The sequence below is a fragment of the Erithacus rubecula genome (assembly GCF_903797595.1).
Source record: "Erithacus rubecula genome assembly, chromosome: 10".
NCBI classification, from domain to species: Eukaryota; Metazoa; Chordata; class Aves; order Passeriformes; family Muscicapidae; genus Erithacus; species Erithacus rubecula.
The window spans coordinates 24732970-24755060 of NC_136662.1; the positions used below are offsets into that span (position 1 = coordinate 24732970).

General features: G+C 38.9%; 1 protein-coding gene across 3 annotated transcripts in view; it reads right to left on the reverse strand.

Moving 5' to 3' along the window:
- The window catches only part of BRINP3 (BMP/retinoic acid inducible neural specific 3), a 178722-nt gene that overhangs the window by 21967 nt on the left and 134664 nt on the right, over positions 1-22091 (reverse strand). For all 3 annotated transcript variants that reach the window (XM_079314199.1, XM_079314201.1, XM_079314200.1), the window contains one exon: positions 10806-11028. In XM_079314199.1, coding sequence (XP_079170325.1) covers positions 10806-11028 — 223 coding nt within the window. The remainder of the gene's footprint in view (positions 1-10805; positions 11029-22091) is intronic.

Sequence of the window (22091 nt, forward strand, 5' to 3'; positions counted from 1 at the left end):
GTGATTTCCATGAGTTCCTCATATGGATTCTGATACCTTTCTGTGGAAAAAAAAAAAAAAAAAAAACCTTCATGCCATTTCCTGTAGAGGTGTGAGTTGAAGCCATGGGACACAGATGTCTTGGACATTTGATTTTCTCTTTGTCATTGGTCATTATGCAGTTGTAGGATAAGGAGACTAATGTTTAAGTCCAAATCACTGGTTGGAATGTAATCTGCAAGGCAATCTGATTTTCATTTCAAAGGTTGCTTTAAGGCCCTGATCTCCTTCAATTGTTGGTGCAATAAAATTCATTTGAATCCTCTCAGCCTGAAGCTTTTCTGTTGCCTGCCTAAAAATGACTCTAAAATTAGGGGTTTTTTTAAAGAATATTGCTGATAACACAGTGCTTTATGTTCATTTTCTGAAGTATATTTCTGGCACTTCTCCAAAAGAATAAAAACATGGGAAATTTGCATCCCTGTAGGTCTGTGCCTTTTGAACAATAACAAAGGACAGGCAAAATGGAGCTGGAAGGTGCTTGGAGCAACCTGGTCTGGTGGAAGGTGTCCTCTACCCATGGCAGGGCATGGAACTGGAAGAGTTCTGAAGTCCCTTCCCACCCAAACAACCCAGGACTGAAGGATTCCTGTTTGTTTCTGTCAGTCTCTGGGGCTACATTAAGTAAGAAACCTGTCAGGCACATAAATGTTCTGGCAACACAGAATATGAGGTGAATCCCTCAACAGCAGATCTTTTCCCTGGGTGACACCTGTGCACACAGCACATGTCGCACCACAGCCAGCAGAGAATAAAACAACACTGGATTTATTGTTTATCATGGGCTTGCTTTCACCTCTCCAGCTGCCATCCCTCCCATGGAAAGGTGACATTTGTTGGCAAGGCAGTGCAAGCCTGGACCTGCTACTGATTCCTGTCCCTCTAGGAGCACAGAAGGCTTGATGCTGCTGGGCTGTCTGCCTGGCACCTCTCTGGAGGGATAAATTTGTTCCAAAACAGGGGAAGGCAGGAAGGGAGAAGAACATGTCATAACCCTGCTGACAGCAGAGATGTTGATATTGCTCCTTGGGGTAAATCAATGTATGTTGTCTTTACCAATCTGGATATAGCTACACACATGAGATACCAGTAATGAATGCTTAATTTGAGAATTTTAATTTTTCAGATTCACAAACTGAATTCTTATCTAACAGCTCAACTTCAGAAAAAAAACATCCCTGTGGTTTCTTCTGGATGCTCAGCATCTTTAGATCTTTCTTATATCATGGTGATTCTGAAGACAAAGCTCATTTTTATTTAGTTTTTACATGTCTCACTAAATAACTCATAGATGATAAAAATACACCCCTATGTTAGATTTTATAACCTCCCTGTTCAAATATGCTGTTATACAGGAAATCTGGATAATAGTACAAGTTTCTGGACTTGGGATATTCTGAAGCCCAGGGTGCTCCAAGGTCTGGTGTCCTTGCCTGAGCTCCAGCTGCATTTGTGGGTGCATGGTGCTGGAGGTGGTGGGTGCTGTCTAGAGAGGCTCAGGGCCACCATGGCACATGCCATGACTGCAAACACAATGGTCACCAAGCCAGGGACAAACAGGAGCTGCCAAGTGCAGAAATGTGTCCCAGGATGTATCCATATGTCAAGGAATTATTTGAAAGGGTAGACTTCCAAGCCTTGTGAGTCACTGCAGTGCTGGCTGTGATGTTGTCTCTGCTAGTGATTCATGTGGATAGGTGATTAAGATGTCTTTAAATCTGGCCTGAGGAAAAGTCCTTTACAGCAGTTTGGTCACAGTAAGAGCCAAAAGCAAGAATTTCAGTAGTGTGCATTTACACTGTGGATTAAATCTGCTGAATACTTTAGAGATGAAATTCCTTAGCAGCTTTTTCTTAACTCATTTTTTTATTATTATTTTTTGTTAGTATTTTTTGTTTGTTTGTTTTAACATCACATTTCCATAAAATAAAATTTTATTTTAAGCACCCCGTGTTTAATTTCTTTCAAATTTTCAGGTTCATTGGATCAATTGAATTACAAAATTTGCCTGGGGGGGTGGGGAAAAAAGAAGAAAGTTTGGGCATTTGGGTTAGAAACAAATGTTTTGGAAGATGGAAGGGACAGAAGTAATTTGCAGTAGTAGCAAATTAGTGTCAGTAAATCTGAAATAAATGAACATTTTAGAAACTCTTCTATGAGGGAGAAGAGGAAACTGAGCCAAAATTTCCACTTTCTCAGAACTGGACTGGATGATTTCTGTTCTTATTACCCTGTCACTCAGAGAAGTGAGCCCACAAGAAAGTCACTCTCCTTGAACAGATGATTTCCTTGAGTCATGTTCTGCTGTTGCATTTCTGAATACGACTCCTCTGAAATGTTGTCTGAAGATCCAGCAGTCACAGATAATGTGTGAGCAATACAAGTCACATCTGTTATGTCCTTTTCAAGTATAGGCTGTTTACCATGTGGTCAGTGATTCAGTAATCACATTTTAGTATTGCAAATCTCAGAACAAGGTGTAACTCAACACTCTGCAATATTAAATCAATATCATATCATATATCATATCTTCAGTATCATTGAATCATATATCACACTGTATTGGTATAACACCTTTTATGTCAGATGAATCTTACTAAGATGATTTTCTTTTTTTTCAACATCCTGTGACAAAATGTAAACTACAATTGCCAAAACACTGCTTTTAGGGGACAGTAGCACTGGTAAGTTGTTTTGTAGTTGAAAAGGAGAAAACATTGATGAGGAAATGTGTTTTCATTGCATATATTGCACATATGGTGTTTCCAAAGCTGGAATACTCTTGCTCTGTGACATTAATATAAATTCTCTACTCATTTCACTGTCTGACATGCTGAAATTACTTCATCTTAGTGTTGCTATTCATCAAAAAAACCAAAAGTGGAATTGAGGAGCAGCTGGAAAAAGTTTCATGGGTAGCAGATGGTGAAGAACAGACTCTGTGAATGTGCAATAAAGTGCTGCACCATTAGAACCCCAAATCTCCTTGAGAGGAAAGGTATTGCAAAGATAGGTGCCAAGAGCAGGGTGCCCTGAGTAAATACAGCTCCTAAACCACATGTGGAAACACATCTGTGCACAAGAGTTTATCTCTGCTTCTCCTTGTTAGCAGATCTACTACTTGCAGGGCTCCAGATCATATTTTTATGTATGTCATGTTTGTTTTAAATAACTCTAACCCCCAATCCAATTTAAGGTATCACCTCGAAGTGGATAATTTTATTTCCTCTGAGAACAGATGGAGACTAAATTTTCACATTAGTAAAGTAACCACTACCAAACTGACCTCTGTTTTATCTCACCTACTTTCATCTTATCGCCTTCCTTGTCTGTGACAACAACTTTCAGATGTGCACCTGGTGAGTCAGATGCAATCTAAATTTCCATTGGACAAACATTCCTTTACATTAAAATTTGTAAATCCATTTTTTACTTCCTTAAATGAAATATCTTAATTGGAGCAGATAAAAATCTTCTTTTATATTCTTTTTTTAAATATACTAATAATGACAACACATTTTTCATGGAACCACTTTTGTTTAAAAACATCTCTATGATCCTTTCCTCTATTAAAGAAGATGTTTGGAAATCAGACAAAATACTGTTTATTTAGCACCTCATGCTCAGAAGAACCATTTCCATTAGATTCAGCCCATCTACAGGAGCTTTTGCTGTCTTACACTGCCTTTCTAAAACATAATTTTTCTATAGACTCACTGCTCACCTAGATTCCAGCAACCTGCTAAGTGATGGATAATTAGATTTTTTTCCCTTTACATCCAATTCCACAGATTTTCTTTAAGAAGAAAAGTCTCTGTGTGATGCACAGAGAAATTTTCATATATTGAACTCTGTGGCTTCTTTGGTGGAAGATTTTATTCCTTAGTAACATTGTGCCCATCAATCAATTGCACTTATAGCAAAGGAATCTAGAGTAGCTGATAAACAACTTTGGGATGTAAGGAACTAATCCTGCATTATATCCTGAGAGAATGGGATTAACTTGCACTATCCCCTTTATTTCTTATGTATTTTATTCTGGAGTGTTCTGAAGGGAGCAGGTTTCCAGGACTCAGTGTTCTGATGGACTGTGTTACAGATATTGTAAAAAAGTCAGATATTGTAAAAAAGTCATCTATTTTAAATCTGTTTTTCAGCCTATAGACTGAAGAGAAGACTAAGACACAAATTCCCTTCTCTGAAGTGTTTTTGGAGTATTTAGACCTTGCTGTGCTGCTAGGGCATATGAATATTTTAGAAAGAAAGAAAGAAAGAAAGAAAGAAAGAAAGAAAGAAAGAAAGAAAGAAAGAAAGAAAGAAAGAAAGAAAGAAAGAAAGAAAGAAAGAAAGAAAGAAAGAAAGAAGAAAGAAAGAAAGAAAGAAAGAAAGAAAGAAAGAAGAAAAGAAAGAAAGAAAGAAAGAAAGAAAGAAAGAAGAAAGAAAGAAAGAAAGAAAGAAAGAAAGAAAAGAAAGAAAGAAAGAAAGAAGAAAGAAAGAAGAAAGAAAGAAAGAAAGAAAGAAAGAAAGAAAGAAAGAAAGAAAAAGAAAGAAAGAAGAAAGAAAGAAAGAAAGAAAGAAAGAAAGAAAGAAAGAAAGAAAGAAAGAAAGAAAAAGAAAGAAAGAAAGAAAGAAAGAAAGAAAGAAAGAAAGAAAGAAAGAAAGAAAGAAAGAAAGAAAGAAAAGAAAGCAAGCAGAAAATGCAAATTCATGGCTTTCTTCTTTCACAGCTGCCTGTGGTGCATTCTGTGGGAAGTTCCAGAAAAAAAATCTAGTTTTAAAAGCAGAATTTTTTCTGAAACTCTCCTGTTTGATATAGCTATTCACTGCCTCTAGTGATGAACTCCTTCTTAGTCTACATCAGCTTCAGAATATGCTTCTTAAAAAAAATAACCTTCATGGAGATAAGGACATTCTTCAAACATAAGGCTGCCAAGAATGACTTTCCTTCAGAAATAGGGGCTTTTATATGTTTAAAAATTTTTAAGTTATTAAGAAGTTTAATTTGCATTTGTCTTCATTTTCTGTTAATAGAATAAGACCCTTCTAAAAAGTGTGTGAACTACTGGTATAATTATCACCTTCAATGTAAATTATATGGTAAAATTAAGCATCCAATCTTTTCAAAAATTCAAATACTTACATTCTATTCAAAACTCCATGGCTTCGTGGGCACCTGCCTTAACTCAGTGTTCTAAAATTGAAATTCTTGTTTACTTGAGATGTTGAAAATCTTTATTTGCAGCTTGTTGCACCATGTTTCCATTTAATTATAATGCAAGGAAGATGCAATTTTTTTCCCACTGGCTTATTACTATATTTACATTACATTTCTCCTTTTAATAATTTTGTTTATGTCTTTATTAAATCACAGATGGTGCTGATTAAATCAGACTTTAAGTGATGCTTTTTCATTATGAAATGATTTAAAGTACACAGACATAAGGTTCATACCTACAATAATGTCCTGTACTGAGTGTACTCACTCAAAAGAATGATTAGTGAAGGAATCCATTTGAATGACACAAAAAGAATTTAACCAAGTTTTAACTTGCACTTCTGAAGGAAGAAATGAAAGCTTCCCCTCTCTTCCATGTCTTTCACTAGTGGTTGGATATTAAAGCAAATCAGAGGAAATCATTGATGTCCTTCTTGAAAAGCATCTGGGAAAAGGAAGATTCTCCTCCCCAGTTAATATTTCTTTTATGCTCTTAAGCACAGAGATTCCAGTCCTCTCCCTCTGGTTCCATAATTTGGGTGGCTGTGAGTGCCAGCACACCCTCAGCTCTGGTTCACATCAGGGTTTTCACTGACAGCAGTTCAAGGGTAGCATCAGGTCTTCTGTTCCTGTGATTTTCAGCTTCTCAGCACAGTCATTGCATTTGAAATTAAACCTTACTTCTGTGTTCACCAAAACAGAAAGAAAACCCATTTCCCCCCCAAAACACAGAGACAAGTGTGATAACCACAACTTTGTTTGCTGCTTCACCTCCTCCCCTTGCCATATGTGAGCTGCAGTGGCCCTGTACAGCACAATTGATATTTACTAATTCCCTCCACTTGTTTTTATTCTGACAAATGAAAAGGTTCAGATGAACTGGTTCAGGCTGAAGGTGCTGTTAGAGTGAGAGGTGGCTCACAGATGTCACCCTCCCCTGCAGGTGTGAGTCAGCAGGCTCAGCCCAAGCCTGTGAGGAAACTTGCCCTCACCCAGTGAGTAGGACAACATTTTCTGACCTCAGTTCAGGAAGATGCTGCTGGAGTCCAGAGCTTGGACTAAATTACTAGTTTAGTCTTTTTCTCAGGGTGGATGCATTCCACAACAAATCCCCTCCAAAGATTAACCATTTCTCCTCACAGCTAATGGTCCTAACCCAGAAATGCACACAATGAGCTCAGGGCAAGCACATGTTTTACACCTTAGCTGGATTCCTGCAAACAAAATGTGCTGTACTCCTTGCACTGCTCAACAATCCTCCCGTCTGTGTTTTACACCACCTGCTGGTTCCTGCAAAGCAAAATGTGTTGTGCCATCTCTCAACCACATTCCTGCACAAAAGCTGCAGCAGGAGCTGGCCATGGAGTAGGATAACAACTGCTTCATGCAGTGGACTATGCCCAAGAAAATACAAAAAACACTCCATGTTTTTAAGGTTGATGTGTCAATGCAATGAGAACACACTGGCAATAATCACTTCAGCCTCTTGAAGCAGCAGAGACTCAAATTCACAGAGGCAGAAGCTCAACTGGTAGCTCTTCTCTGCAGAACACATTTTTTTTTTCAGAGTGCATTGTTTTTTAATCTTGTTTTTCTCTTTATTGCTTGAAATGGAATGTTTTATTAGTCCATCTTCATACACAACATGGGAGCAGATTACCTACACAGAAATTTCTCTGAACCTTGTTGGCTTTGAATTTTAGTTGATATTTTTTGTGGACAACCAGTAAATACTCCACTGGTTACAATTTGATTGATTAATTCAGGTGAATTTTAAAAGTTACACTCAGCAGTGCCACAATGAAAATCTAAGGGTGTTTGATGTATCTTGGCATGATCTGACTTTCAGGAAAAGGACCAATCAACTTCTTTCATAATAATGAAAGCAAGCTTAAAAGCTGAGCAGAATGTCTGGAACTTGAAAAGATTTGCAGTGAAGAGAATAAAATAAAAATTGTAATCCTGGGCCCACCCCTGCTGAAAACAAAAGTGCTGCAGTAAATTGTTCTGACCATGAGTCCAAACTGAAAGTAAACTGTTTGTACTTTATTCTAGCTGAGGAATATAAACTGTGTTCAAAAAGGAGCCATGGAAATGTAGTTTCTTTAACCTGCAAGTTAATTGAGTCTTTTTTGCTGTGAACAATGATGTTAGGAGAGGATTCAATGGCACTTTCGTTTCAGGATTAGAAAATTAAAACAGTAATATAGTAAAATAGTATTACAATTATTACGTGGCTTGGTTTTCAGGAAACATGAAAGGAGTTGCAAGTAATTCTGTGTAGCTCATTAATTAAGTCCCATTTGAAACAATCAGACTACAATTTGTTTCGTGTTCAGAAAGAAATTTTGTGGCCAGAGAAAAGAGATGATTATTTTCAGTAATTAATGATAACCTTGACTGTGTGCAGGAGCTCCTTCAGGCATGACCAAATGATTTCTGGCAGACTGCATAGATAAATCCCCATAAAACTCCAGTCTCAGAGAAAGTTTTCATGAATTACATTGAACTTTGAGAACATACCTCCTAGTTTCATGAGAAACCATCCCTCATTCTCATGATATTTCTTTAAAAATCCTTTATACATATGTTCTATTGATTAGTGAAATTCACTGTAAAATTAAACATTAGCAGAGTTGGTTTTACTCACTACCAACACAACATGACCTTTATTAAAAGTTGAAGCATTGCCTGTTTAATCTCTATCTGAAAAGATATGCCCAAAAATACTATTGAATATAGTAAATACTATATCTTCATTAACTCAATCTAATTTCTCTTTCCATAATAAAATTCACTCAGTAGCAGAGCCCAAACACGAACCTGAAGGAGTTATTTAGAAAACCCTGGAAAAGATTGACATTTTGTTCCAATTCTCCTTTCTTGTTTGAAGCCCAGACTATCCATGGCACACAGAGTCATACACTGGCTTAGGCTGGAAGGGACCTTAAACATCACAAAGATTTTTTTCTGATTATATTTCTATCTTATCTTGAACAGAAAAAAAATATTGTGCTGAGGTTTGGTTCTCTTATTCCACTCACTGTCTGCTGGAATGTTGGATGGTACAGCCTGAGCTGTTCCTGTTTCTCCATGGCATTGCTCAGACATTCATTCTACACTGACATTCACTTACCTGTTGGCAGGTATCAAAAATTCAGTATTTAATCTGCATTAGGTATATTCTTATCATAAGGAATATCTGAAAACTATTCTGTCAGTGTTCTTTTCTTTCTCATTATTGGTCTTTTCACCACTGATATTCCTTTATCCAATATTTTATCTTGATCTATCAATTTTTTTTTAAAAAATAGGCTTGGACATTTAAGCAGTTTCTTTTGACCTTTTCCCCTCACTTCTCATTTTAAAGCTGTTTTTATCAGCCATAAAAGCCTGGATGTCAGAAGGCAATTTTCCCAGATAGTCAGATGGAATCCAACCTTTGAAAACTGTCTCTTTTAGCAAACATATCCCACTGGCAAAGTATTCCCAAGCCTGCTTTAACACTGATATTTGAGTCATCTGTTGTTCATCACTACATCATACGCCCTATCTCCCTCTGTACTGACAAGAAAAAAATTTAAAGTAGTCACTAAAATAAAACATAATTAACTCAAAAGTGAATGATGGTATTTCTAAGTTTTGAGACACTGCAAAATCAAACTGCTGTGAAAGTTTGGTGCAACTCCCTGTAAAATGGGCAGAGTCATTGCTAGTAACATTTACTGTCATGGAATCATGGAATATCTTCAGATTGGAAGGGATCTCAAGGATGATTTGGTCCAACCTTTTTGGCAGAAGTTTGGTCAAAAGATGGCCAAGCACCCTGTCCAGCTGCATCTTAAAATTGCCCAGTATATGGGAGTCCACTGCTTCCCTGGAGAGGTCATTTCAGTGACTGACTGTTCTCAGTGTGAAATATTTTCTTCTTCAGAATCTCCTCAGCCATTTCCTCTCATCTTTTCCATGTGACTCCTTATAAAAAGGGAATCTCTATCTTCTTTGTGCCCCCCTTTAAATACTGGAACATGGAAATAAGGTCTCTCCTCAGCATTCTTTTCTCACAGTCAGGCAAACACAAGTCTCAGCCTTTCCCAATGGGGCAGCTTCCTGTTCTGAGATCATCTTTGTGGCCTTGTCATCTGTCCACATCTTTTTGGCACAATGCCACATCTTTATAATAAAAAATAAATCATGAAGTTGCAAGCACTGCACTGAAATAAAAAATCCTTTTATATAACCAGAAAGCTGTGTTTTGATCAATCCTTGCAACTTTACATATCTCACCTCATCTTTATCACTGCCATTATCTATGGAAACCAACTGTTTCTCCAAAGCCCTATGGAGGTTATTTTAGAAAACCTGATTATTTTAAGTTATTTGAAATCTATTATATTCCATTTTAGTGGGGGGAAAAAGCCAGTTTGGACTGTTTCTTGTGCTTTAAGAAGCTCTGGGCTCCTTCAGAAGTTGTTCATTTTGAATCATCTCTTTGCAGGATGCTCATCCATGTCACGGCCAAGACACTCTTGAGAGGACACGAGGCTCTGTAGTGATTATACAACCTCTCTTGGCAGAAAGTTGTCTAATCACAAAATGACCCCACAAGTGAATTTTTGGTTTCAACTACCACATGACAGCACAAAGCACAATGTGTAGAAGAAAGGGCATGGAAGCAACAAGCACAGCCTCCTGAAAGAAGGGGGAGGGCCATGGAAAGGCAAAGAGGAATTGATGGAGCTTGAGCTTGCAACAGCAGAGCTGAAAGCAGGGGAATGTAAAGCACCCCTGGAAGTTCTGGAACACTTCACCTACACTAGATTACTTTAAAATCCATGGAGAAACATGCTAAATGCAGGAGTCACTGGACTATGCCACAGCGTTTGTGCTGAGAAGAACAATGTCCTTAAAAGCTCGTTCATTTCAGATTTACTGTGGTGTCATTGTGCTAATTTCAACAGAGCAATTTTCGACCAGCAATCAAGTATACCCACTTTATGCTAATGTAGATTTGATTAGCTGGCTTTCAGGATCTTTCTGTATTTCTAGGAAGGCCTGAAACTCTTCTATTTTCTTTCCTCAGGCGTCCTTTCCAATCTAATTCATATTTGACAAACGAGACGAGAAGTCAATTGTGTGTAATATCCACTGTATAATGCCCCACAAAGTTCATAAAACAGCTATGCTTGCTTCAAAGCAGTCACTCAGGATTCTGTACACAATTCTTTGGCACTGTCACACCTGGCCAAGTGCCACAGAAAACATGGCTCTGTAAAACCAAATGGGATGACGAATCTGTGCTCGTGTCGTTTCTAAGTTCCCTCCTATCCTACACAGCCACAAACAAATCAGGATTGATTCTGAATTTCCCATTGCATTCAGGAGAACAGGAATAGAACAACATTGAAAGCTTGGACTGCTCAACTCCTACAAACTCTATGCCTGTACCATTCCCATACCCACAGCCTTAAGGAGATTTTCTTAGTGCCAAGTTTGAATTTCTCAGGATTTTATAGACTTCCTTACAGCAGTCGGGTTTCTCATCCCTTACCTCTGCCTCGGCATGCGGATCAGTGGCTGTTTGTGGCACCTCTTGCTCAGGCTGAAGAGTTTGTGCACTGTTCTCTGGGCCTTGAGGAAGAGCTGCTTCATGCTGTTCTCCAGCTGCTCGTAGCGGCGTTGGAAATTAGAATCCATTGTCCACAAATGCATCACAGCAGATGTGTTCAGGAAATAATTCATAGGCAGCCTCTTCATAAATAATTTGAATTCATCTGATAAAAAAAAAAACAATTAATAGTCTTTAATTATGCAGCTATAGTTATTCTCACAGGAGAAATTAACTTTTAATTTGTTTTTTCTTCTACCAATTTTCATAAACTCAATATTTTGAAATTTTTAAATTGAGCGTTTTAACTCTTTCAAACTAGAAAGGTGGCTACATTTTATTTGTAATATTAAAATAAAGCCAGCAAAATCCAACATTCATATAATTTTTAAATTAATATTAAAGCAAATACAAACATTGTCCTTATTTCTCAACCTGGACAATATGAAGGTTAAATAAGAATCAGAGTTTCTTACCTTCAAATCTGAGATCTGAAAGCAAATCTGCATTCAATGATCAATGTTTATTGACTGATTTGAAGAACATCAGAAACTGTCTTAAAAGAAGTATATTCCAATACTTAGGACATGCAAGTAAATGTGATTTTACAGGCCACTTCTCATATATATGTTATTTCACAAGCCATTAAATTAGACTTTCATAAGTATTTACAATTAAAATGAAGCCTTTCAAAATATTTTATGGTACTTCAAAATTTTATGACACTTTAAAAATGTTCCCATAACTTCTTTCTGACTCTAAAGTGGTGGAAAGGAATCCTTCAATCACAAGGTCATTGTTACTCTGAACGTGCCATGCTTTGTGACTTGTTCTGGTAGCTCAGTCCACACAAAATATGAAGACAGAATGTTATTAACAGAGTTTTATTAATCATGGAGTCTGTTTCCATAAGTAGAACAATTTATAACTTCTGAACCTAAATAAACTTCCATTAAAAGGGCTCCAGATATTGGGGAAATATGTGAGAATGAGTGGCACACTTGAATGCACATGTTTATTCCTTTTCTTTCTTGTTTTTGTGTGTCAGTATTTTTCCCTGCCTGCCCTTCTGCATGTTGCTATCCTTCCATCCTTCACAATCCAGTTTTTTCTTTCAGCTTGTTCCTGCAACTCATCCCACAGTTTGGTTTTCACCCTGCCAGATGTTCCTTATGGATAATCTGCATTTCAGCAGGCTGTGGGAAAGCAAAAATCCCACTGCCTGAAGTAGCCTCCCCCTTCAAACAGAAATAGTCATAATACTCAGCACTGGTGAAATTTTAGGTTGCTCATGGTAGAGGGTTGATTGGGGAAAATGTCCACTCATATTAAAGAATACTCCATTTACATCCTTGTTCATAGGTCTTTTGGTTTAGCTTCAGTTCAGGGTTTTTTCAACAACATTTTTAAACAAATCAGGCAAAAATATTTTCTTTTTTATGGATGGAAAAAAAAGATCTTTTGTAAAAAAGCTGTATTTGTGGCCCTTGACCACATCCTGAAGGACACAGGGCAGTGGTGGAATACAAAAATCCCACTTCAGCAGAGTATTTTCAGTCATGGGTGAAGAATCATAAAAATACAAAAAAAAAAAAGCATTGAAAGGTCTTCTGGAATATAAAAAATTAAAATTAAAGAGCAAAGATGATGATTTTATATTTAACCAAGTGTTTTTAATAATCCCTCTGGGAATGTGTTTCTCATTTTGCCCTTCCTCTTTGGGTATAAGCTGTTCTCCCCTGGAGGACTGTCCCTGTGCTGTCCTTGGGGCATGAGGAAAAGGAACTGCTTCTTTATCTTATCAACTATTTGGAGCCTTTTGCTTTTTCTCTTCAGGAATATTCAATAAATTCTACATTACCAGTTGGACATCTCTATGAATCTTAGTGTAGATTTGGGATAGACAGTTCCATTTTCTCCTTCCCAAGAGATAATTATTCCTTCCTTAGAATTAGAATAATTTTGGTCAGAAAAGACATTTATAGCACAGCCCCCACTGAGAAGAGAGAGACACCCTCCACTAGATTAGGTTGCTCAGAACCCCATCCAAATTTACCAATCTCTAATTCATTGTTGGAAATTACATCACTTCCTTTTTAATTTTAAGTAATTTTAGTCATGGGTTTGTTCACCTTTGCCAAGGGGGAAAGGAGCTGGGCTCTGTTGTTGGCTTAATCTTCAAACCACCAAAGATTTGGGTCTGGCTGGGCAGAGCCTGATAAGCTTCAACAAACAAAAAAGGAGTTTTGGAGGTCTGAAATTTTAAAATTTACATGTTGGGAGTCTAGAAGATATAGAGGAGGTAATTAGATATTACTGCCTGGCAAATTTGGACACACCTTCTCTTGAGAAAAGAATGCTAAGGGAACCACAGAACTGAACCAAATGAGCATGAGAAGCAAAGGGATCAATATCCAATAGAAGATTACACACAGAACTAATGAAAATAATTGTGTAATGTAGCACCAAAGAATTCTTTGTTTTCTATAAATGTATAAATATGTGAAAAGTCTTGTAGTGGAAGTATAGTTGGAATGATTTCCAGCACACATCCTGGCCAGAATAAATGAATGCCTGACTCACTGACAGCTCAAAGACAGTGACAGAGAATTTGCTTCTTCCCATCTCATCCTCATCCCTCCCTAGCCCCCAGTCCTTCCCAGGTCTGCACTGAAGGTGTGACAGAAGGTTTTGCTTTGTTTGCCTAAAGGCACCACTGTGCCATTGGCTTGGTAAATCCTTCCAAGTCTAAAGATTTAAAAATATTTAAAAGTAGTTAAAAAGAATAATTAATACAAAATAAGGCTAACAGAGCTGATACAAATGTCCTTTACAAAGCACAGATCTGCAGCTCATAAAAATCAAGCAAGTTCCACCAGATTTAGAGGGCTGAGGGTATATATGTATATAAATATTTACTCTGACACTAATCTCAGCAGTTTAGATCCCAAAACCACATTCCTGACTACCTGCTTAATTCCAAAGGTCTCTTTTCCCTTCTGTTCCTCTGAGGCACTTGTTTATCTCCTTAAAATGAGCTCCATGATGCCAAAGCAAAGGGAACTCCCTCAGGAGGCAATAGGCTCAGACCATATCTTTTCAGCCTCATATTGCTCTAACCACGTATTTAATGAGCGTTGTCACTTTGCTGTCCTCTGCACTAATCTCTACAGCTAACAACTGCTCAATGCAGTGTTTAGAAGTGATAAGGAAGGTTTATGCTCCTCTACTTGCAATGCAATAGCATTTACAATAAGGAAATGTTTTTTTTTTCTCCCTGTAATAAACATCATCTTTGACTACCCTTGTGCCCTGTCTGATCCTGCTAATGAGTTCCATAATGCAGGTGAAGGAGAGACAGAGAATATAAAATCTCATTACAGAATTTCCTCTTTTATTTTCACGTGGGTAGTACATGCAATATGATTTTATATATTCTTAACCAGCTGCAAATAAGGTAAAAAAGGTAAAACATTATATGCACTGGTGGGTCAAGCAGGTTCATTTTTTGGTTGGCTGTCTCTTTTTACTTCCCTTTTCTGCCAGATAAATCTTTCTTGTGTCAACAGTGCCTAGAGATGGAAATGGCATCCCATATTTCAGTGGGAAAGAATAAATGAGAAATATCGTAATGGGAGCAAACATTACTGCTGAAATCAGATGAATATCAGACATATTTAGGCTGTGAGAAATACTTGGAGCTGCAGAGATCTAGCTTGGATCCTCAGTGTGATTTGATGTCAGAGCAGGGTTTGATGCTGAGTGCACTGGTTACCACTCTGCAGAAAGAGTCAAAAAAAGTCAAAAAAATCCAGGAAGCCTCAGCTGAGGATTTGACAGTGCTCTGCTACAAGGGAAAAGGGTCCCTGCTCTCTGTTGGAAGGAGCCCTGATCTCTGTGCTGTGAACACTGATTTTCCCTGGTGTTTTGCTACAAGGCCAGTACAAGACTGTCCCATCTACACAGCACACTGCTGGTTTTGTTTCCACTGAGGCTGAGTGGGTTGTGGGACTTCTCCAGGCTGCCAGAATGTCTTGGGTTGGCTTGTTTCCTAAGATCCCGCATGGAGGATCTTTGGAAGCACCTTGGAAGTCAATGGTATTACACCTGCTTGGGGATTCAGGACTAAGGGCTCTGCAGGCTGACATCTGACAGAAATGTTACACTGGAAATATGAAAATGCCAAATTTCATCACTGCACTTTGGTGTCCTATTCCCTTTAGAGCAAGCACAGCAAGTCCACAACTGAGCTTTGAAACCATCACTCACTGAATTTTCTTTTAAATCATATAGTCACTGTTTACCCTATCAGGGAACAGAGATTATCTCAGCACTAAGGATGCTGGAGCAATTTCCTCCTCACAGAGCAGACATGCTCTGCACAGAGGCAGGGAGAGCCTGACCCTCTGCAGGCAGGGCAGCAAGAGCAGGGGGATGAAACAGCAGCTCCTTTAAGACATGGCTTGTGTCTAGGGAGTGATGAGCTTATGGAGCACCAGAAGTCCTAAGTAAACAAGAAAATTACAATTTGACATGGACTTTTATCAAAGGAAAGACAATACTGTGGGTTTTGGTTTTTTCCTGCTGTTTCTTACTATGGATGAAATCATTGACAACATACATGTGACAATAAATGAGGCAAAAATCTATATACAATTTAGGAGAACATAAAGCACAGTTTGAAAAGAATCTGCATTTGGTGACATGCTAAGAAAAAAAATTTTTCATAGCAAAGTAACCCACAAGAAATTTCAGTCACTTTCTCTCAGTGTCCAGAAATGGCAGTTTCTGGGGAGATTACATTCCATCAAGCATTATTCTGTTGTTTAATTAATGTCATATTTTCTGATGAGCTGTTTTACCTATAATGAAATAATATAATCTTATAGAAACAAAACCTTTAGCTCTGGAAATTACAGCATAGTGCTTCAGTAAATATATAGTCCTGTCTAATTGTAGATTACATTGTCTACCCAAAATCAATTTTAGTTTTCTTTAACAATATTCAAACCCTGAAAAAGCAATTATGTTTTCTGGGCAAAAGTAATAACTGAAAAAATGTGAGAATCTTTTGTTGACTCAAACTTCTATTTACAATTTCATATATCTATATATTTTCTAATATTAACAAGGATTTGGATTATAGAGGGTTTTTTTTTCATTGAACAAAGTTCAGTAAAATATGTATATAGGAGAAAACTCCTTTCTACATACCATCATCATGTCAAAATCTACCATTAGAGAGCAATTGTAATGGGCTGTTTTGTCATTTCTCTAAATGAGGCTCTAAGGAAACATTTTTCTCCCTTAAAAATCTGTACATCTGTCATTTGTACACACATCCTCTTTTTAAAATCAAGTTCCTTAACTTGCTTTAGAGGCATTAAAATTCTGCCATCATTGTCTACAAGTGAGTAATACCTCATGCAAAAACTGTTCTGCTTTGGTTCTAACAAAATGTTACAGTGGGATTAAGGAAAACTGACAAAAATCAACTGGTCTTTAATGCATGAGGGTGTGATTCTGTCTGAACAAACAATTATATAGCCTGATGTGCTGGTCCGAGTCAGAGTGCTTCAGACAACTTCAAAATTAGCTCAAGTGAATTCTTGTTTTTCTCTTTTCTCACTCTCATAATGAGAATTGCAAATTATCACTCCTCTGTACAATCACAGCTACTTTAGGAAGACAGCTCACTCCTTAAACCAGAGTTCTGGGATCAGGTGTTAAGTCAGACTTGGTATTTCCTTGGGCAGTCTAGGAGAGATGATCTTGAGCTTCAAGCATGTCAACTCTGACATCAGATTAATTTCCTGAGAGCTTGGTCCAGCCAGGATTTGGAAGCTGCTGCAATCAAGGCTCAAGTGCCCTCATGTGAATAAATTTCTCCATATACCCTGTGTGAACCTCTCTCCTTTAACTTTGTGCCTGTTGTCTCTCCCCATACAGGGCCTGTCTCTCTCTCTCACCTACCTGCAGACAAGGTGGCTGCTCTGAAGGGTCATGTTCAAGGGTCATGTTCAGTTCACTGAAGGGTCCATGCCCAAGGCTGACCAACCCCTCCTGGGGCTTCTCCTCCCAGGACGGCTTCTCCAGCCCCCACCCCTCCAATGACATCCCCACCCACACTCCAGGTTGCTGATGGCTTTCCTGTACTGTGGAGCCCCATGCAGGCTGCAGCACCTGAATGTGGTCTGAAAAGAACCAAGGCTAATCCCCTCCTTCATCTCCTGGTCCCTGACCTGCTCTGCATCACCCACAATGTGGTGTTGGTGCTGTCATGCCATGCTGTCCTCTGCCCCAGGAGCACAACTGCTTCTGGCCAGGCAGATCCAGCCTCAGATGATGCTCTGCCTGTCCAGAGCAGGACTTTTCTTTTTGCACTGTTGAACTTCACCAGGTTCCCATTGTCCTGATCCACCAGCTTGTCCAGTCTCCCTGTATGCCAGCCCTGACCTTGAAGATTTCTGTCTCACTCCTTCAAACTGGCAACATCTGCAAACTCAATGAGAGTGCATTTTCTCCAAGTCATTGTTAAAGAAAGCAAAGAGAACAAGACCTGGTGGCTGTACTGGCTGTATTTCACTTGCCACCAGTTTTCAGATAGGATGTGTGATGCTCTAACCCTGCACTCTGTCTCCCACAGCATTCTGGTACCCAGAGTAAGACACAGTGCTGTGGATAGAAGGACAAATAGATGGGTAAAAACCCATTTGTGTGACCAGGTTCCATTTGTAGGGTTTGCTAAAACTAAATTACACCCATTGCTCTCCTCTTGTCTGTAAGTCAGAGTTTTATCATGCAGAGAATGAGATGGGTCAGAGATGATTTATCATCTTCTCCCTCATGTCCCTTGCTCTCCCTTCACCTCTGCTGGCTGCCAGATGACCTCCATGCTTCTGTTTCACTCCCCAGGGTGACAACATAAGATGAAAAAGTTCCCAGACTGAGATACAGATGGGGAGATCCCACTTAAGAATTACAGACATGGGCAAAAGTGACTCAGCATTGGGAGGATTAATGTATTGCCAGTTAAAACTAGAGTAGGACAGTGAGGAGAAAAAAAGACAAAATTAAAACCACCTTTGCTTCAATCCTTCTTTCTTCTAGTGCTCATTTCTCTCCTACATTCCCAGTTCTTCCACTTCCTTTACCTCATGACAATTGCAGAGGGATGGAGGAGGGAGGCTGAGGTCAGTCCTTAAGACTTTGTCTCTCACAATCCTTCTTCCTCATGCTGTTCCATGGTCCCAGAGGTGGGTACAGTCCTTTGAGAACACACTGTTCCTGCCAGAAATCCTGCTCCTGCCTGGGCTCCTCCTTCCCTCAGGGCATGTCCATGGGATGCAGGGTATTTGCTCCACCAGGGACCACCATGGGCTGCCAGGGGACAGGGACAACCTCCCAACCATGAGCATCTCCACAGCCTGCAGGTGAAGCTCCTGCTCCTCCACCAGTCTGGGTGCCAGCAGGGCTATTTCTCTCACCTCTTCTTCCTCCTCTCTCCCACAGCTGCTGTGCAGTGTTTACCCTGTCTCACCTATGCTCTCACAGAGGTACCACTAGTGTCACTGAAGGGCCAGATTTAGGCAAGAGGTTGCCAGTTTTGGAGGAGGCTGGCATTGGCTCTGTCTGACATGGTGCAGCACCTGGTCTCTTCTCTACACAGGCCACCCTGGCAGTTCCTCACTGCCAAAACCTTGCCAGATAAACCTCATACATCTCCAAAATTCTTGCCCAAGAGGACTTATTCCATTATTTTCCCAATGACCAAAGTGAATCCCATCAATCAGTAACTCCCTGGGCCATCCTTTCAGGGGGTTTTTGATGATCATGTAATATTTGCCTTTCTCCAGTCATCAGGGATATTCCCCAGTCTCCAAGATCTTTCAACACAAAGAGACCTTGCCAGGATATCATCTGTCTCTCAAAACCCCAGATGCAGCCCATTAACTCCCAAGGACTGCCAATAACAATTGGTTGCTCCATCTTTCATGCCTCAGCCCTTCTTTCCCCTGTGCCTCCTCTTTTTGAGCTCAAGGACCTGCAGTATTTGCTGGTGAAGACTGAGAGCAAAGAACACATTCAGTACTTCTGAAACAAATCCCAAAATCTCTCAACCCATTCAGCAGCAGGCCTACAATTCCTTGTTTAATCTTTTACCTCCAACTATAAAAGCTTTTCTTGTTGCTCTTGGCATCCCTTGCAAGCACTGGATGTAGTTTTTCCCATCACTGTCTCCAAATGCCTGGGCAGTGCTCCTGAGTTTTTCCTTGGCAGCCTGTCCCTATTTGCACCTCCTGTACTGCTGCCTTTTTGCTTTGTTACACTGCCTTAAATTGACCATTTTAGCAAATCCCTAAAACTCCTAAAATTTTAGTATATGACCTGAGTGTCAGAATGGACAATTCTGCTTGAGAATGCTGCCCTGAAAACCTGGCCAGCTTTCCAGAGCTCCTTTGTCTTCAGAGGTTTCTCAGAGGGAAAACCTTCTCCCAGTTCTCAGAGGGAAAACCTTCTCCCAGTTCCCAGAATTGGGAATGCTTTCATGAAGCCCAGGTCTAAGTTCTGCTGCTCTCCCTCCTTGTGCTTTCCAAATCCTGATCATAACTAACACAGACAAGGCTGCTGGTGATTATTACATCCCCAAGTATCAGCTCTTTGTTAGCTCTTTGTTAGGGAATAGTCAGTCCAGCTCTGTCACTCCTTTTGACTGATCCTTTCAGCAGCACACCCAAGGTGAATTTCCATTTCCCACCTTCTGTCATTGCTCTAGTTGTTGTCACCCTGCACTGTGCATTCCTAGGAAAGATTCTCCCTTTTCCTCACTGGCCTGAACCCTGTGTGACTCCTGATGCATTCCAGCTGTGTCATACCCTCCTTGAGCCTCATCCCATTCCTGAGATGATATTCCAGAAGTGTGTGCCTGAATAATGCCAGATTACTGCCCAACAGATGAAAACATACTTAAGGACCTCAAAATTTTGTATTAAATTATATTTTAAAATTCAGCTGCAGTTTTAGTGCATTCCTGTTGTGCTTTTCCTCCAAAATAACCTGTCTCCCTGTCTCTGCTAATCATTTGCCTACACCTGGTTTTAATACCACTCCAACCTTCCTTTGGCACAATTCCTTCTAACAGCAAGCCAAAGCAAACAGATAATATTGCATAAGGGAAATCAGCAACAATCAGAACCAACAAGAATATTCAGACCAGAAGCTCTCATTGAAAAAACCTTTAGAAATATCTCTAGTAGCTCCAGAAGTTCATTTCCCTACAGAAAAGGTGACATGGAGCAGCAAAAGTCACCCAGACCTGCTGTGTGTCCATTTCAGGGCTGATTATATGCTGGTGCTGTAAACCAGAGTATTATTTAATATAAATACTGGCCGTTTTTTTCTTATATTTTCAGAGGTGGAAAGAAGACTGCCAATTCATCACACACAACAGCAAAGGAAAGCTGCTAAAGCTATTCATATCACCACCAAGAGGGCTCATAAGTAGAAAAGTGCAAAGAAAAGCCATTTTGTGAAAGGATTTTTAGCTTTCCAAAGTTATCTTAAATCTTCAGAAATTGTCTAAAATTTTCCCAATAACTCTAATTCCTCTGAAATCCTCTGAAAAGAATATTGCAGTTTTCTTCTTTTACTTTGCTTTGAATTAGACAGAATAGAAATTTTTTTTGCTGTTATATCAACTTTTAGTTTCATATTATAACATCAAAGCTACAATGTAAAAAAAAAATTAAATTAATAAAGATTTCAAAAATTAAGGTTAAACACTTTACTGTATTCTTAAAAAAAACCCCAAATCAACAAAAAACAAAAAAAACAACACCCCTTCCACAACAATAACAAAAACCAACCAACCAAAAAAAAAAAAAACCAAACCAAAACAACAACATAATTTTGCAGTTACTGAAAGATTATTCCTGGTTGGTCTATTCAAAGTAACTGTCTCTATATTTTGTAACATCTTGCATATAAATCTTAATCTCTGCTATACTTCAATGGTCTTTTCTGTTTAGACTGCAAGCTCTTCAGAGGAGAGGCCTGGCTCTAATTGTATTTTTTTATAGGGCAGTTAGCACAACAGACCCTAAATTTAATTGTTGCCATTTATTGCAAATAATAAAAATAATTTTGCCTATTGCTCCAGGCAACTGCACCCTCCTTGGAGTCCTCAGTGGGAGCTGCAATTAGTGTAAGGAGCAAGGGTTCTCTTAGGAAAGATCTCCTAATCCCCATTTTATCACACATTTTACTGTATTGTTTGTGCAAATCTGTTGCTCTTCCAACAGTGTGACCACCATTGCTATCATTGATATTCCATAACAATGCTTTTTTAATTTTAATCAGGGCAATAAATGTGACAGTGAGTCAAATATCACTGTAAATCAAGACCTGAAAGCACAAAGACAGAAGTCTGAGAGAATATAAACCATGAGACCCACATTTCAAATGGTTGGATGTGATTGCTGTTCATTAAAGTGCTGCCTCAATATTGTGTAGATGTTATTAAAGAGATTTATAAAAGATAGATGTTTTTTTAAAATATCCCACCATGATTCAGAAGCCTGGAGAAAACAAAGTGCTAAAATGAACACATATTTGTTTTTATGTTGCCATGAATTTTAGTTCTTCATGATGCACTACTCAATTTGTCAAAGAAGTAGTAGCTGTGTTCCAAGAAATATATGTTTGAAAATAATCCAATTCAAAGAAGCAGAAGACTGCAGGTGGAAACAACCTTATTTCTTCAGAGAAGAGACAGTAAATCTGAATTTTCCTTCCCCTTCTCCCTCCAATTTAGACTAAATCAGCCAGCTCTCCTGATAATTAAAATATTTCCTTCTCCAAAGCAAAGGATTTCTCCTTAAAGCTTTCTGAAGGACAAAGGGAAGGAAGGAAATGAATGTTTTCTGCAAGATATGGTCTCTGTTTTTCAAGGAGGAAACCCATAACAGAGGTCCACACTTCTTTTTGGACAGATTATTTGAAGTGGAACAATCCAGCTGCTACAGAAGCCTCAGGGAAGAAAATTTGGATGATTCTGGAAGTGGAGGAGATTTGGTGGTGGGGGGAAGGTTTGGCTGATTTCTTTAAATGTTTGGACATGGTTTAGTGGTGACCAGGGTGGTGGTGCTGGTTGATGGTTGGATTTGATCATCTCAAAGATCTTTTCCAACCTTAATGATTCTGTGATTCTATGATGGATGGTAGATATGT